The 14,939-nt window shown below is 42.2% G+C and overlaps 1 protein-coding gene across 1 annotated transcript in view; it reads right to left on the reverse strand.

Annotated features, from left to right (window-relative positions):
- The window catches only part of LOC148183404 (BDNF/NT-3 growth factors receptor-like), a 596,246-nt gene that overhangs the window by 522,177 nt on the left and 59,130 nt on the right, over positions 1-14,939 (reverse strand). The window contains 2 exon segments of the mRNA XM_088061407.1: positions 4,089-4,243; positions 9,740-9,808. Of these exon segments, the coding sequence (XP_087917533.1) occupies positions 4,089-4,243; positions 9,740-9,808 (224 nt within the window).

The following is a 14,939-nucleotide window of genomic DNA, read 5'->3' on the forward strand; positions in this document are numbered from 1 at the left end:
CAATCACTTTATATGCTAAAAGTCCAGTCCACTCTCATACGGTAAGTTCTTCTAACATATTCCTTCTTGAAGTGTGTTGAGATTCCTCCTTTGGGTAGGGGACAGCCCCAAGGATACTCCTCAAGGTTGAGTGAAACAGATCTGTCCATGAGTGTTGGTATGCTGAGTTTCATCAATCTCTACTTAATAATTGTTTCTTTTTGCTAGCTTTAATATAATTGCTTTGCTATAGTGCACTATACTATACACTACTAGTAGTTTTAGCTTTTATACTGTGTTGTAAATAATTCTGATTAAGATCTTTTGTCTAATCATTAGTCATAATAAATAATTCATTTAATATAAATATATCTGGTTTGACATCTTTAATCCTGTGGGACAAAGTTCTTAAACCATTGTTAGTCTGGGGCTAAGACTGGATTCAGCCACACCCAGACTCCTCTCTGAAAAGAAGTTTAGAAAGCAAGAGGGTCCTTTGTGCACCTCATGGCTCAACAGCAGTGCTTCTTTAATAAACTTTGTCTGAAGCTCCCACCTACGACAAGAAGCATCTTGACAAGTGCCCCAGTCTTTTTAAAGTCAGAGCATGCAGGGAGACCTCTCTCTTGCCTCATGGCTTTTACTCAAGGCAGAGGCTCTACTTAGGTTTTTCTTGTTTTCCTCTTGGCTTTTGCCTTTCCCTGTTGCTCTCCCAGAGAGCTGAGATAGTGTGGATGGAGGCTCCCCTTCATGCTCTTTTCTAGTGGCAACAGTAGCAACTTGAGAAGCTGCATTTCACAATCAAAAACTGTTTCTGAACGAATTTGCAACACCTGTTGGCAGTGCAAAGCCAAAGTTGGTTGGGGCCAAGGGGGGTGCCATTTTTGGTGCTTGGGAAAACAGTTTCTACCCCCTAAAACACCAGTAGTTTAGAAACAGCAGCACCAACACCACTGGAATCCAGTGATTGGCAGGAGGCAGCAGTGAGCAGCAGCACTGACCGCACACATGCTGGTAATTCCCATCTGCCAGCAGAACTGCTTCATAAGCTTCTACCTTCCTGGGGTTGTTTTTGTTCCAGGGGGAAGGTTGAGATGAGTGGGGTTTGTCCATCATCTCCCTTTTGTATTCAAGACTGCATGGTCACCTGGGACCTGGGTCACATCTTGGGGAAAGGGGTCACTCCACCATTTTGAGTTTGTTCCTGGGGAGTCTGCAAGATTTCAGCAACTTTGTGACTATTAGTCTTATTTTTTGCCTGTTGCTATTTAGCTTTTTAATAAACTGTTATTTTTTTTCACTTATATCTGCTCATATTAATTTTTCCTTATTGGTGGAAAGGGATTGGTTAAAACTAAAGAGGAGGTAATTAATTTTAGAGTGTTTGCCTCTTAATATTGTCTTAAACTAAGACAATACTGCATCCAGTTCTTAGGTCTCCAGCAGAAGATAGACCTGTTAGAGCAGCTATAAACAAGGGTCACAAAAATGATCAGAGGGCTGGAACACCTTTCCTATGAAGAAAGACTGACAGAGCTGGGGTTGTTCAGCCTAGAGAAGTCTCCAGGAGGGATCATATTGTGGCCTTTCAATACTTAAAGGGGCTGTAGAAATACAGACTTTTTACCAGGGCTTGTAGTGAAAAGACAAGGGACAAAGGTTTTAAACTAAAAAAGAGTAGATTAAGATTGTTTGTAAAGAAGAAATTCTTTACAATGAGGTTATGAGACACTGGAACAAGTTGCCCAGAGAAGTTGTCAATGTCCCATCATTGGAAGTGTTCAAGGTCTGGTTGGATGGGGTTTTAAGCATCCTGGTCTAGTAAAAGATCTCTGCTCATTGCAGGGGGGGTTATAAAAAGTAATTAAATTATCTTCCTAATTTTCACATTAATTATCTACAAAACAGAGCCTTATGACCAAGAAACCACAGTGGTCTCTTCCAGCTTCACAGGAAAAGATTTATTAATGAGGTGTCCTATCATCAAGACTTTTACCACATAATGTACTGGCTACTTACTACATTATGAAGTAATTAACATCTGAAAGAAAAGAAAAAGGAGTATATTTGCTTAGTTCCTAAAAGAAAAAATTAAATTAAAAAAACAACAAATCAGACATGGGATTGACTATTTAATCTGAAGAGAAAATTAGAAAATGTTTCATTAATAAAATTCACAAAGGCCTGCATGCCTAAAACAACTTCTGACATCCAAAGGAGCTAAAATGGGTTTCATCCTCAATTTCAGTTCTACTTACTAGCCTCTCAGACCATGCTAGAAATTAAATTAACCAACTGCATTGGTGCTTTTTCTGGAAACTGTCTTGTGCTTTTAAATAAAGAAAAATATGTACAGAAGTGCTGAAAGCAACAGATAATACCAGCCATGCATTGGATCATAGAATGGCTTAGGTTTGAAAGGATGTTAAAGATCTAGTTCCAACTCCCCTGCCATGGACAAGGATGTCACCCACTAGATATCTTCCAGAACACAAGCTGTGTTCATTCCTCATATGCAAAATTCCACATTCTGATACTTCAGTATGAATATCGTATATGTTCAGAGTCAAGGGCACCTTTCCTCCTCCTCTTCCCCCTCTAGTTTGAAGTGCCGCCTTCCTGACTCATGACAAATATTTTTATGTCCACAGAATGTACACATGTACACATATGCATGTACATAGCATCAAGAATTCAGAAACAAATGTGCTGGGGCTGCAGATTCTAAAAAGTTTGAGAGAGAAATAATGTCTCACACATTTAGTTCTGGGAATTTAACACTGAGAGTTTTCAAAGGAAAATCCTAGTTACCTAGTAGTTTCTAGACATGCCAGGCAAGGACATTAAGAGAGGCTATGCTGTCACTCCAATTTTGTATAAATTCAATTTTGTATAAAGTCAATCCACCAGGAGACCTTTCAACACCTGGCAGATGAATCTACCTTCTAGTCCATTCAGCCAGAACAGCTGGTCAGGTCAATTTAGCTCAACTCAGTATAATCTCTCATTTCAGGTAGATCAGACCCTGCAATACACAGGACCACCAAAACAGGTTATGTATTAGTGTCATTAAATGCAGCACATATTGGATCCACAGCAGGTCCCTTCTATGGCTCTAACCTGCAGGTGGCTGCAATCAGTGTTGCACCCTCCATATAGCCAGTGGAGAGAAGGGTGCTCTGTAGGCAATGATGGAAGGAAGAAAGGTAAAATTTTCTTGTTCCTCCTAACATCCACCTTTGCTCACAGCTTTTCCAATCCAAATCAGTCCTCCACAAGGAAACCCTACTCTTCTTATCTGCCTACTGCTGAACACCCAATCATCCCATCCCACTAAAAAAACTCCAGACTTTGATAGACTTTACATCATATCAGAAACACCTGAGCTCTGCCCCCACCCACAGAGGAACAGGATCTCTTCAAGTATCAGGTGAAATATTTTACTAGTTGTCCCAGAACTACATACAGTAATCAAAGTTGCATATAAAACCCAAAGGGTATGGCCTTATTGTTGGCTATACTGAATGTTTTTCCACCATTTCCAAATCCTTATAAGATAACTGAAAATAATGTCCTGCAAAATGCTACAAACTTAAGCTTGCAATGTCTCTTTTGCATAGGCTATGCAAAGAGTTATATCTGTGTGAAAACCAGATATTTGTTCACTTTTTCAGTTGGTGTGTTTTTTTCTGTATTTCTTTCCTGTAGGCCTAGCAGTAGAGTTTGTATTTTTGAAGGAAAAGAAGGATTTCATTAACCTTAGATATCTGAAAAAATAAAAGGAAGAAAAATCTTGTGTCTGTTCAGCTTGGAAGTACTATTTTGTTAAATAAAGGCACATGCCTTTTATATAATTCTTGTGTGTTGTCTGTAATTGATTTTCTGTTTTCCTACATTTGAATATGTTTTTAAACGTTCAAGGAAAAAAAAAAGGCTTTATGTAAAGCTCTCAAAATTATTCCATGTGTCATGAAAGACCAGTGAATGGTTAATATTTGCCCCCCCAAACCTTTTCCTTTAGCAGCACTGTTGTTATCTTGTCAAAAGGCATGCTTATTTTTCCTTTTTCATATTATCTTAGTAATGACTTTATGTTTAAAGAGTATTACCGCAATTTGGAACCTTCATATCCAGCAAGGATATCCTCTTGGTGGTGTCATCTATGCAATATAAATCCAGAGTTTCTCTGTAGAACTTGGTCTCTTGAAATTTCTTGATCCACATAATTTCACAGGAACACTTGAATGGATTGCCCAGCAATATCCTACAGCAAAGATCAAATGATTTCTTAAAAACATATTATGCATATTAAAAAAAAGTTTCAAAGCATTTGTGCATAAAACTAAAAGTTGAACTCTAAAAAGGTATGGATCAAAGACCTCAGTGCAGTGCAAACTGTAAGTAGTGTTTTTTGTAGAAAATTAAACCCTGTCCACACTGAGAATCCATCCTGCCACAGATGAGAGAGATCACACAGGGGACTCAATTCCAGTCTCCAATTCATGGGGGTAAATCAGTAATGCCTTGAGAAATGGGCTTTCCTCTAAGATCCTTTTTATTTTATGGCAGCCAAACACATCAGAAATTCTTTTCTTGTATGATAAACTCTGCAGCTATCTCAGAAATACCACTCCAGAAAAGGTTTTATTGCTGTTAAGTGGATAAATTCTTTATAGAGCTAAACAGTCATAGATTATAGGCAAATTGTCCTGGGTTTGCCTGGGATAGTGTTAATTTTCTTCTCTGTAGCTGGTACAGTGCTGCATTTTGGATTTAGGATGAGAATAATGTTGATAACACACTGATGTTTTAGTTGTTGCTAAGCAGTGTTTACCCTGAGTCTCACAATTTTCAGTGTCTCCTGCTCTGCCAGTGGGGAGGGAGCATGGCTGGGACAGCTGATCTGAACTGGCCAAAGGGATATTCCATATCCTAGAACATTATGCCCAGTATATAAACTGAGGGGAGTTGGCTGGGAGGGGAAGATCATTGCTCCGGGATGGGCTGGGTATCGGTCAGTAGGTGGTGAGCAATTGTGTTGTGCATCACTTGTTTCTTGCATTTTATTCTTCTCTCTCCCAGCAGGCAGCAGTAGTAGTAGCAGCGGTGACTGAGGTAAATCTGGGGGTCAGGGTTAGATTGAACTGTATGGGGGAGTTCTCAAGCTCAGGGACATCCAGGCAGCAGCCTTGAACCCTGTCAGGACCCAGAAGCCCTCAGAAACCAATCAGACAGATGGAGCATTGCTGGAAGCAGTGCAGGAGATTTAAATGTCTCTTAAGGAGAGTGCCAAACAGGAGTGGGCAAACAGGTGTGGCGCAGCAGTTTGCAGGGCAGTTTGCACAGGCAGGGCAAGCAGAAAGGGCTTCTGTCTGACTATCTGGGAGCAGCAAATAGAGGCAGCAGACAGACACAATAGCTGGTGAAAAAGAGCACAAACAGATCTTTTCATCCCCAATCTTATTAGTGTACTAGGGTAAGCTTCTTCACTTGAGTTGTTAACACACTGTAGAGCTCATTTCCCTGCAGCTGTGGGAGTCACTGAACCAGCCGTGTCAGAGGCCTCCAGCCAGACAGACCTATTGATGGTGCATGCAGCTATCCAGGCCACAGATTGCCAGAAGTGTCTGATGCCTCTCCATGAGGCTGGGGCTAACAAAGAGTTTTTACAGGTGTGTTGTTGTTGAGGAGCTGTGTCACCAGATGAAGGAGCTACAGGAGAAAGTCAATAGGCTACATAGTATTTGAGCAAACAAGCAAGAGATTGACCAGGTATTTTCAGAGATGCTACAGTCTCAAGACTCAGGAGTCTTGAACCTCCATTCAACCCTGGACACGAGGAAAGCTGACTTCAGGACGGTCAGGGAATTAGTGAGCAAGGTCTCCTGGGAAAATGTTTTTGCAGGTCTTGGGGTCCATCAGTGCTGGTCACTTTTTAAACATCCCTTCCTAAGGGCACAGGAACAGGCAATTCCCAAATACTGGAAGTCAAGCAGATGAGGCAGAAGGCTGGCTTGGCTGAACAGGGATTTTCTCTTGGAAATAAGGCTAAAAAGGAAGGTGTATGCCCAGTGGAAGTAAGGTCAGATTACATGGGAAGAATACAGAGATGCTACTTGCCACTGTAGGGACAAAGCTCAACCAGAGTTGAAGCTGCCAGAACTGTGGGGAACAATAAAAAGAGGTTTTTATAATACATTAATGGCAAAAGGCAGTGTAGAAATAACACCAGCCCATTGCAGGATGAGGATGGTCACCTCACAAACAGGAACATAGACAAGGCAGATGTGTTTATTGCATTCATTGCCTCTGTCTTCAACACTGGTGATGGACCAGGGTGGCCTCAGTGCCCTGAGCTAGATGACCATGCCTGTGAAAATGATAAAACTCCCAGTTGATCCTGAACTTGTGAAGGATCATAAACCCATGCTGGCTGATCCCCCATTTGTCCTGCATGTGCTGTGATCATACTCAGTATGATGTGCTCCATGACCTTCCTGGTACCAAGGTGAGGCTGACAGGCCTGTAGTTCCCTGAATCCTCCTTCCTGCCCTTCTTGTAGATGGGCATCACATTGACCAACCTCCAGTCATCTGGGACCTCCCTGCTTAACCAGGACTGCTGATAAATGGTGGAGAGTGGGTTGGTGAGCTCTTCTGCCAGCTCCCACAGCACCCTTGGGTGGATTCTCAGACTTGTGTGTTTAAGTGGAGCAGCAGGTCACTGTTTCCTCCTGTATTGTGGGGGCTTCATTCTGCCTCATCTCTGTCTTCCAGCTCAGGAGTATGAGTACCCCAAGAACAACTGGTCTGACTATTAAAAACTGAGGCAAAGAATGCATTAAGTACCTCAGCCTTTTCCTCATCCTTTGTGGCATTCAATAAAGATGGAGATTCTCCTTGGTCCTCCTTTTGTTGTTAATATATTTGTAAGAAACCTTTTTTTATCTCTTACAGCAGTGGCCAAATTATGTTCTAGCTGGGCTTTTGCCTTTTTAACTTTCTCCCTGCATAACCTCATGACATCCCTGTAGTGCCCCTGAGTTGTCTGCTCTTTCTTCCAAAGATCATAAACTTTCTTGTTGAGTTTCAGCCAAAGCTCTCTGTTCAGCTAGGCCATTCTTCCTCCCCGCTGGCTCATCTTTTGGTACATGGGGACAGCCTGCTCCTGCACCTTTAAGATTTCCTTTTTGAACAATGTCCAACCTTCCTGGAGTCTTTTGCCCTTCGGGACTGCTTCTCAGGACTGCTTCTCAGGGGGCTCTGTCAGCCAGTCTCCTAAACAGGCTAAAGTCTACCTTCTGTAAATCGAAGGAAGCAATTTTTCTGACCCATTTCCTCACTTCCCCAAGAATAAAAACTATCATTTTGTGATCACTGTGCCCAAGACAGCCTCTGACCACTACATCACCCACCAGTCTTTCTCTGTTCACAAACAGCACGTCCAGTGGGGCACCTCCTCGGTTGGCTCACTCATCAGCTGCATCAGGAAGTTCTCTTCCACACACTCTAGGAACCTTCTAGACTGTCTCTTCTCCAGTGTGTTGTGTTTCCAGCAGATGTGGTAAGTTAAAGTCCCCCAGGAGAGCAAGGGCCAGCAATCATGAGATTTCTCCCAGCCACTTGTAAAATGTTTCATCTGCCTCTTCATCCTGGTTGGGTGGTTCATAACAGACTTTCACGATATCTGCCTCTTTGGCCTTCCCCATGATCTTTACCCATAAACATTCAACCTTATCACTACCATCATCAAGCTCCAGACAATCAAGATACTCCCTAACATACAGGGCTACCTCACTGCCTCTCTTTCCTTGCCTCTCCCTTCTGAAGAATTTATAGCCATCCATTGCAGCACTCCAGTCATGAGGGTTATCCCACCATGTTTCTGTGATGGTGACAGTCATAGTTTTCCTGTTGCACAATGGCTTCCAGTTCCTCCTCTTTGTTGCCCATGCTGTGGACATTGGCATAGATGAGCGTCATTTGGGCTTTTGATCTTGCCTTCAATACTGGTGTGCTGCCCCCAGGCTTATCTCTAGAAAGTTTAGTTTTTTCCCTTTCCCCTTTTGAATCTAGTTTAAAGCTCTCTCAGTGAGCCCTACTAACTCCTGTGCAAAGATCCTTTTCCCCTTTTGAGACAGGTGAACCCCGTCTGTCACCAGCAGGCCTGGTGCCATGTAAACTAACCCATGATCATGACCCCAAAATTCTTTCCATGACACCAGACTCAGAGCCAGGTATTGACCTGTGTGATCTTCCCATTGCTTCCACCATCATTCCCTGCAATGGACAGGATAGAAGAAAATGCTACTTGTGCTTCAGATCCCTAAACCAGTCACCCCAAGGCCCTGAGTTCTCTCATGATTGACTTCCTGTTGTTGTGACTTTGTCATCACCCACCTGAAAAACCAGTAACAGATAATGATAATGATAATGATAATGATAATGATAATGATCATCATCATCATCATCATCATCATCATCCAGCCATGCCAGACTAGAGTTTTCTAGGGACATCTCTTACCTGGGTCCCAGGGAGGCAGCAGACTTCCTTATGGGTTGGGTCTGGTCAGCATATTGGGCCCTCTGTTCCTCTCAGAGTGGAGTCACCAATGAAAACCACTATTCTTTTTTTCTTAGCAGAGGCAGTCATGATGCATAAGGTTGACTGACTCACACTAGGCAACCCCTCCAACCTGGATGGACCTTCATCCACATCGTGATTGTCCTAGCCCTCAAGTTCCAGAGCTTCATATGGGGTACCTGGGAAGGTGAGGTAGGCCAGAAGGCAATTTGACTGCTTCCCCAAGCAGGGACTTGTTTCCATTCTTCCCTGTCTCTTAGGTCCTCATCTGCTGCCTGGTGGCAAGGGGGTATGGAATGCTCTGCTTCTTATGATGTGTCCATTTTTCTCAGGGATGGTAGAGAGTGGCTCTACCAGTCCATCTCCCTCTCACACTCCCTGATAATCCTTAACCTCTCTACTTCCTCTTTCAGCTCTGCCACCAGGCAGATCATCCATCTGGTCGCACCTCATACACAAGTGTTGTGTCTGCTGCCCTTGGATACCAATGACAGGCTCTGGCACTCCCTTCAGCCTGAGACCTGGACAGCTGCATGTTTACATGAGAGCTCTGTATGGGTCTCCATATGCTTTTTGGCGATGGCTTTGTGGCAAGTGGAAAACTTAGCTTTGTTTCTTCTGAGACCATTAATTGAGCTTGCCTCTTGAGCTGGTAGGGTGATTGTGCCACGAGTTGCTGCTGCGTTGTGCCATTTGTCCACTCTCGTTGCCTAAGGGCTACTTTTGTGTGGGAATTGGCTGCCTTCACTCCTGGCCCTGACTATGCTGAGTCAGAGCTGCCGATTGTCAGGGTGTCAACACTTCCTGCTTTGGGCGGAGGCTGGAACACCCTCACTCTGCACTAGCTTCGCAGGTTTGCCAGTTTTCAGAAAGCTCTCTGAGCAATTCTCCACTTCAGAGCACATCTACCAGAGCAGTTTGCCTTGGAGACTTCACTGAAATGGTGATGGCACTGGTTTTTAAACTGCTGTTAAAACATACACTTGATCATTTCCAAACACCTGGAATTAAAATCTCTCTGCACTTATGTCACTGGCAGCATATTTGCTGCCTTTTGTGGATCAGAACTTAATTTCTAATATTTGATGGACCTGTAGATTCAAAGGAACAAACTTCCAAGTCCTGTTCCTTCACTTCTAGCCACAAATAAACTTTATTTAAAAAAATTACAACTTACAGATCAGACAAACTCAGATGGCGAAAAGGCTTCTTGGACAAACTAGAGAGCTTGTTTCTGGATAAATTGCTATGGAAAACCAGAAAATTGTATTAATTAGGAATGCTTCTTCTTAGACTCACAATACAGTTTGTGTCTCTCAAAAAAAAAAAGGATACCCCAAACCATCTCTAAAAGGCTCTTATTCCTTTAACTTCAGCAGGAAAGGGATAGTGCCCAGTCTCTTTTTACAGTTTGATGGGTTTGAAGGATTTGAATCCAACCTCTGTCTAAATGCATTCTTTAAAATAAAATTCAACAAGGGGACAATATTTTCACTTAAAGCACTTGTGTTCATTAAAAAAAAGCAGTAGATTTAATTGTGTTCCTCAAGTATTATGTAAAGTCCAGGTGTTAATTATATGCTTAATTTATTCGTAAGTGAAATGATTGTATTCCTTTCTTTGATACTGCACCAAACTCCATACTCATATAACAGCAGACATTCATATCAGAGGCTTTTAGTTATTGTGTTCAAATTAAATGTGCAATATGCATCCAGAGGAAAGATAAAAAGCAAAAATTTAAAATGCCTCTATTTGGCTTTTTTTATGTCAGTTAAGCATTTGCAGTTTCCACTGGTAATTAAGTGAAAAATCCTCTCCTGTTATGCAGAGCAAAGAAATGCTCATCTGAATCATAAATGCTCACCTTCCCAAGACTACAAAAATGCTTTCTCCAAATCAAAATAATGATTGTTTTCTATGAGTTTTTGAGTCCACAAATTAAAAATAGTGAGAGCAGCAAACAGTAAAACTGCCAATATTGTAGTGCAAACCAGCATTATGAGCCTAAATACCACGAGTTTTATGTGATATAATAGATGTGCCATAGGGGCTCCATTTTTGAAGTTACATAGCATTTAAAACAGGGAGTAAATCTCTTCTCCCTACCCTCTGACTAAAAACCACAATATTTAGTCCCCCTAGTTTCAGCCCTTGATCTCTGAGTACAAGATAATTTCTGAAGAAATTATGGGGAAAAAGTTTCCTCTTTTATTAGGCATTTAAGAATAGAATCACAGAATATGCCAAGTTGGAAGGGACCCCCAACGATCATCAAAGTCCAAGTCCTGGCCCTGCACAGGACACACCAACAATCCCACCATGTGCCTGAGAGTGTTGTCCAAATGCTTCTTGAACTCTGTCAGGCTTGGTGCTGTGACCACTTCCCTAGGGAGCCCATTCCAATGCCCAACCACCCTCTGGGGGAAGAACCTTTTCCTAATATCCAACCTAATCCTCCCCTGTCACAACTTCAGGCCATTCCCCTGGGTCCTGTCACCACAGAGAAGAGATCAGCGTTTGCTCCTCCTCTTCCTGTCACGAGGAAGTTGTAAACTTCAATGAGGTCTTCTCTTAGTCTCTTCTTCTCTAGGCTGAACAGACCAAGTGACCTCAGACACTCCTCATACAGTGTCCCCTCAAGGCCCTTTACCATTTTCATTTCCCTCCTTTGGATGCCCTCTAATAATTAAAAAACTTTCTTATATTGTGGTGACCAAAACTGCTCACAGTATTCAAGGTGAGGCCGCACTAGTGCAGAGCAGAGCGGGACAATCCCTGTTGGGGAGGATGAAACAGGGAAACCTTATGAACATGATTGTTTAGCAAAAGATTCTGAAAATATGAAGCCTAGAATCGAAGTAGAAATGAGAGCTAGCTTTGAGTCATGGGATACTGAGTGCTAGTTAATAAATATCCAAAGAACAATAGCCTTGACAGCTAAAGGAGAATCCCTGTTGATGAAACAATGTCCTTCTGCTGATAAAGAATGCAAAGGTCAAGCAGCAAGGGAAGAATCTGTAAAGCTTTTAGAGTTTGAAATGTAACACTGTATGGTAATATAGTAGTTCCTAAAGGCTATATGTAAATTCTTTAGTGGGTGTGTCTCGTAGTGATTGGTTACTAGGAATTAGAATATTCACTATAGAAAAATATGTATTGTAACAGGAACTTCGCTCTCTTACTCTTCCCACCCTTCTAACCCTCTTGATTCCTCCCACCCTCTCTTTTTTTCTCCCCTCTCTCTCCCCACTCTCTCTCTCTCTCTTCCCCCCTCACTCTCTTCTTCCCTCCTCTCTCCTAAGCCTCCCTTGTTCTCCCTGCTCTCCCTCTCTTGTTCTTGTTTTCCTCCCTCTCTCTCTTTAACCTCTCTTCTCCCTTCCCCTGTTCCACTCTCTCTCCCTCCCTGACCCCGTGTGCACTGTGGCTGGTGGCGGACATGGGTCTCTCCCTCTCTTTACCCATATAATAAATTGCTTATACCTGAACAGCTTGACCCTGGAGAAGTCTCTCACCGTGAGCGAGTGTTTTGTACAACAATAAATCCCCTCCCTTGGCCAGCTGGTGATGCTGGACCTGATGCTCCCCAGGACATGGTTGGCCCTCCTGGCTGCCAGGGCACTGCTGACTCATTTTCAACTTTCCATTGACCAGGAACCCCAGGTCCCTTTCTGTGGCATTGCTTTCCAGCATCTCATTCCCCAGTCTGTCCGTATATTTAGAGTTGCCCTGTCACAGAGTCTGGCATTTGCCTTTGTTAAACTTCATGCAGTTGGAAATTCCCCATTCCTCTAATTTGTTGAGGTAATCTCTATGAGATTTTGTTTACTATATTTCTGTTGATTCATTCTAGGACGCACTAGGCCTGAAGTTTGCAAGCTGACCGGTCCTCATGTGTGAGAACAAAATGGGTGAGCTACTGTTTCATTACTCCAGTCAACTGATCTGTCCTACAGTAGATGCTGGTGGAAAGATCTCATATGGATCCCAATGGTGAAAATTCAAGTACAATGTGCATGCAGGTGTTGATATATTTTATATATTAGTAAAGGCCTGTATGCACAAACCAGCCTTTGAAATAAGTCGTGATATTAAGGGCTAAAATCTTTGAAACTTGCCTGCAGAAGAGAGAGTAAAGCAAAACAATATTCTTGTGTGTAGGAGAAAAAATGTAAACTGTGTGTGTTAGCCAATAGTAGCTTGCTCTGCCTGCAGACCCTGTAAAAACCTTTAAAAGGTGTGCTAAAGATAGAAATAAATGGCATTCACGATTACTTCTGTGAAGACTGGTGAATAAGCTGGCGGTTTCTCAATATTTGGCGCTCCGAACGGGACACCCTGCGGGCAGGGGGGCTTCAGTGGATCCACGCACGGTGGGACGGAGCCTTGGACCGAGGTTGGTGGAGCGGATCTGAGAGCAGATAGATGCTGCCTTGGATCGGTACCAGGATAGGCAGCCTGAGCGCGGTGAGATGCGGAGCGGTAGGACGTGGAAATTCAGGCTGCTGGGGGGGATCGAGAGGCGAGGGCGTAGTAGAAGGGTTGCAACCTTCCCCCTTGCCACGGGCCGTTAGCATGGATGTGGAATTTGCGGCGGCAGATAAACTGCTTCTCTGCATCCTCGTTAAACGAGGCGAAGCAGCCCGGGAAAAGGACCTGGATATGCTCATTATATGGGCTAATTGTCATGGGCATTTGCAGTGCCCACACTGCTTTTTGCGGTGCAAGAACGGACTGATATATTGGCTCTGATATGAGAAACGGCAATTACGGAAAAGAGCAAGGACACTGTGTCTCTCGGTCAAACTTGGCAAATTGTAATTAATACCTTAAAAAACAGAAAAGCGAGATATGCTGAGGCTGTGAGACCCGTAATTCTACCTGCGTCACAGCGGCAGATGCCTTTATCTCCCACTGCTGGGCAAGCACCCCAATCTTTGCTGCCCATGGAGAGAGGGAGAGAGAGTCAAAGAGAAGAAAATAATGAGAAAAAAAAGAGTTCCACAGCGAACGCTGAAACAACGAACAGAATCTGTTCAGTTATGGCAGGATGTGATACATCCAGAAATATTTGATTCATTTTTGGAGTCACTTTTAGCATTACAATCTTACTTAAGTTCCATCTTTACCACCCTGGAAGAAAAGAAGCCAAATCTAGACTGGTTTCCACCCGAACCAGGGGGACATGGGGGAGCACTGAGGTGTGAGCAGAGAACAAAGGCACCCTGGGGGTAGAAGCAGCGCAAGAAAAGTTCCAAGGCCATGCTGATAAGCTGCAATGATCGCCGCTGTTAGCACCTGGCAGTGAGAGACTTTTCGTGTAACATCACCTGCTTTTGTAAAATCGTGCCCTTTTTTTCCTCTATCGGCGAACAACAAGAGAGATTGAGAGAAAAAACTGCATTTGTTAGAGTTAACTTTGTGAGGTTTTTCTTTTTTTCTTTCTCTCCGTTTTTCCTTGCTGAGAGAGTATGTAGAGAATGTGAAGAAAGATAAGAGCAGAGCTACAGCAGCAGCAGAGTGGGCAGTTCACCCCCCTGCTCCCTCTCTAAGAAAAAGCACCGGGATTATACCCAGTTTCTTAAAAAGTCATGATTTATTGGGTTTTCAAAATTTTTTTATATACCATTGTAGAGTTAATTTTGTGTTTTAAGTAATTATGAGTTCATGCAATTGCAGTTTTTAGAGTTTTACTGGATAAATTATTGTGATTCTTTGAAAGTTAAAAAAAAAATAAAAAAAAAGAAAAAAAGAGAGAAAAAGTGTTTAACAGAAGTTGCCTTGCAATAATTGGTTTTAGAACCTAAGGTTAAAATATGGTGTGATTTACAGCTTCTAGGAAAACCTTCCAATTAATGTTATCTACAGAAGAGATTTGTGGTTTAAAAAATAATTAGTTAAGAGAACTTTACTGTACAAGACAAAGTTAAGTTAAAGTATATATTATCCATTTGCTTGTTTTTTCCGCAATTTTAATAAGGTAATTTTAATGTGAGTCCTTTTGTTATATAAAACACATATAACTGCATATATACCAATTTGGATTTTGGATTTTAGTTTAAAAATTGGACTTGATGCTTCAGAAAAGTGCTACAAAAGCTGAATGGCAACTTGCCAAATCCTGTGTTGTTGTGGTTTTTCTCTAGAAAAATTGCACTTTAAAATCCTAACCAATTTAAGCATATACTAGGTAAATTCCTGTTATGAATAAGTATTTTTAGTAACATTTGCAGTTATTGTGGGTTATTCTCAAAGCTAGATGACATAGAATTGTGATGTATTGGTACAGTTTTATAATCTTTATAGTGAATCCATGTTATTGTTATATTGTGTTTAAAAGGTATATATCAAACTTTTAGCTGCTTTTTTGTAGTAAC

This window comes from Pseudopodoces humilis, chromosome 12 (assembly GCF_049639895.1).
Source record: "Pseudopodoces humilis isolate 2021_Gansu_Grassland_sample_001 chromosome 12, ASM4963989v1, whole genome shotgun sequence".
In the NCBI taxonomy this organism is placed as follows: domain Eukaryota; kingdom Metazoa; phylum Chordata; class Aves; order Passeriformes; family Paridae; genus Pseudopodoces; species Pseudopodoces humilis.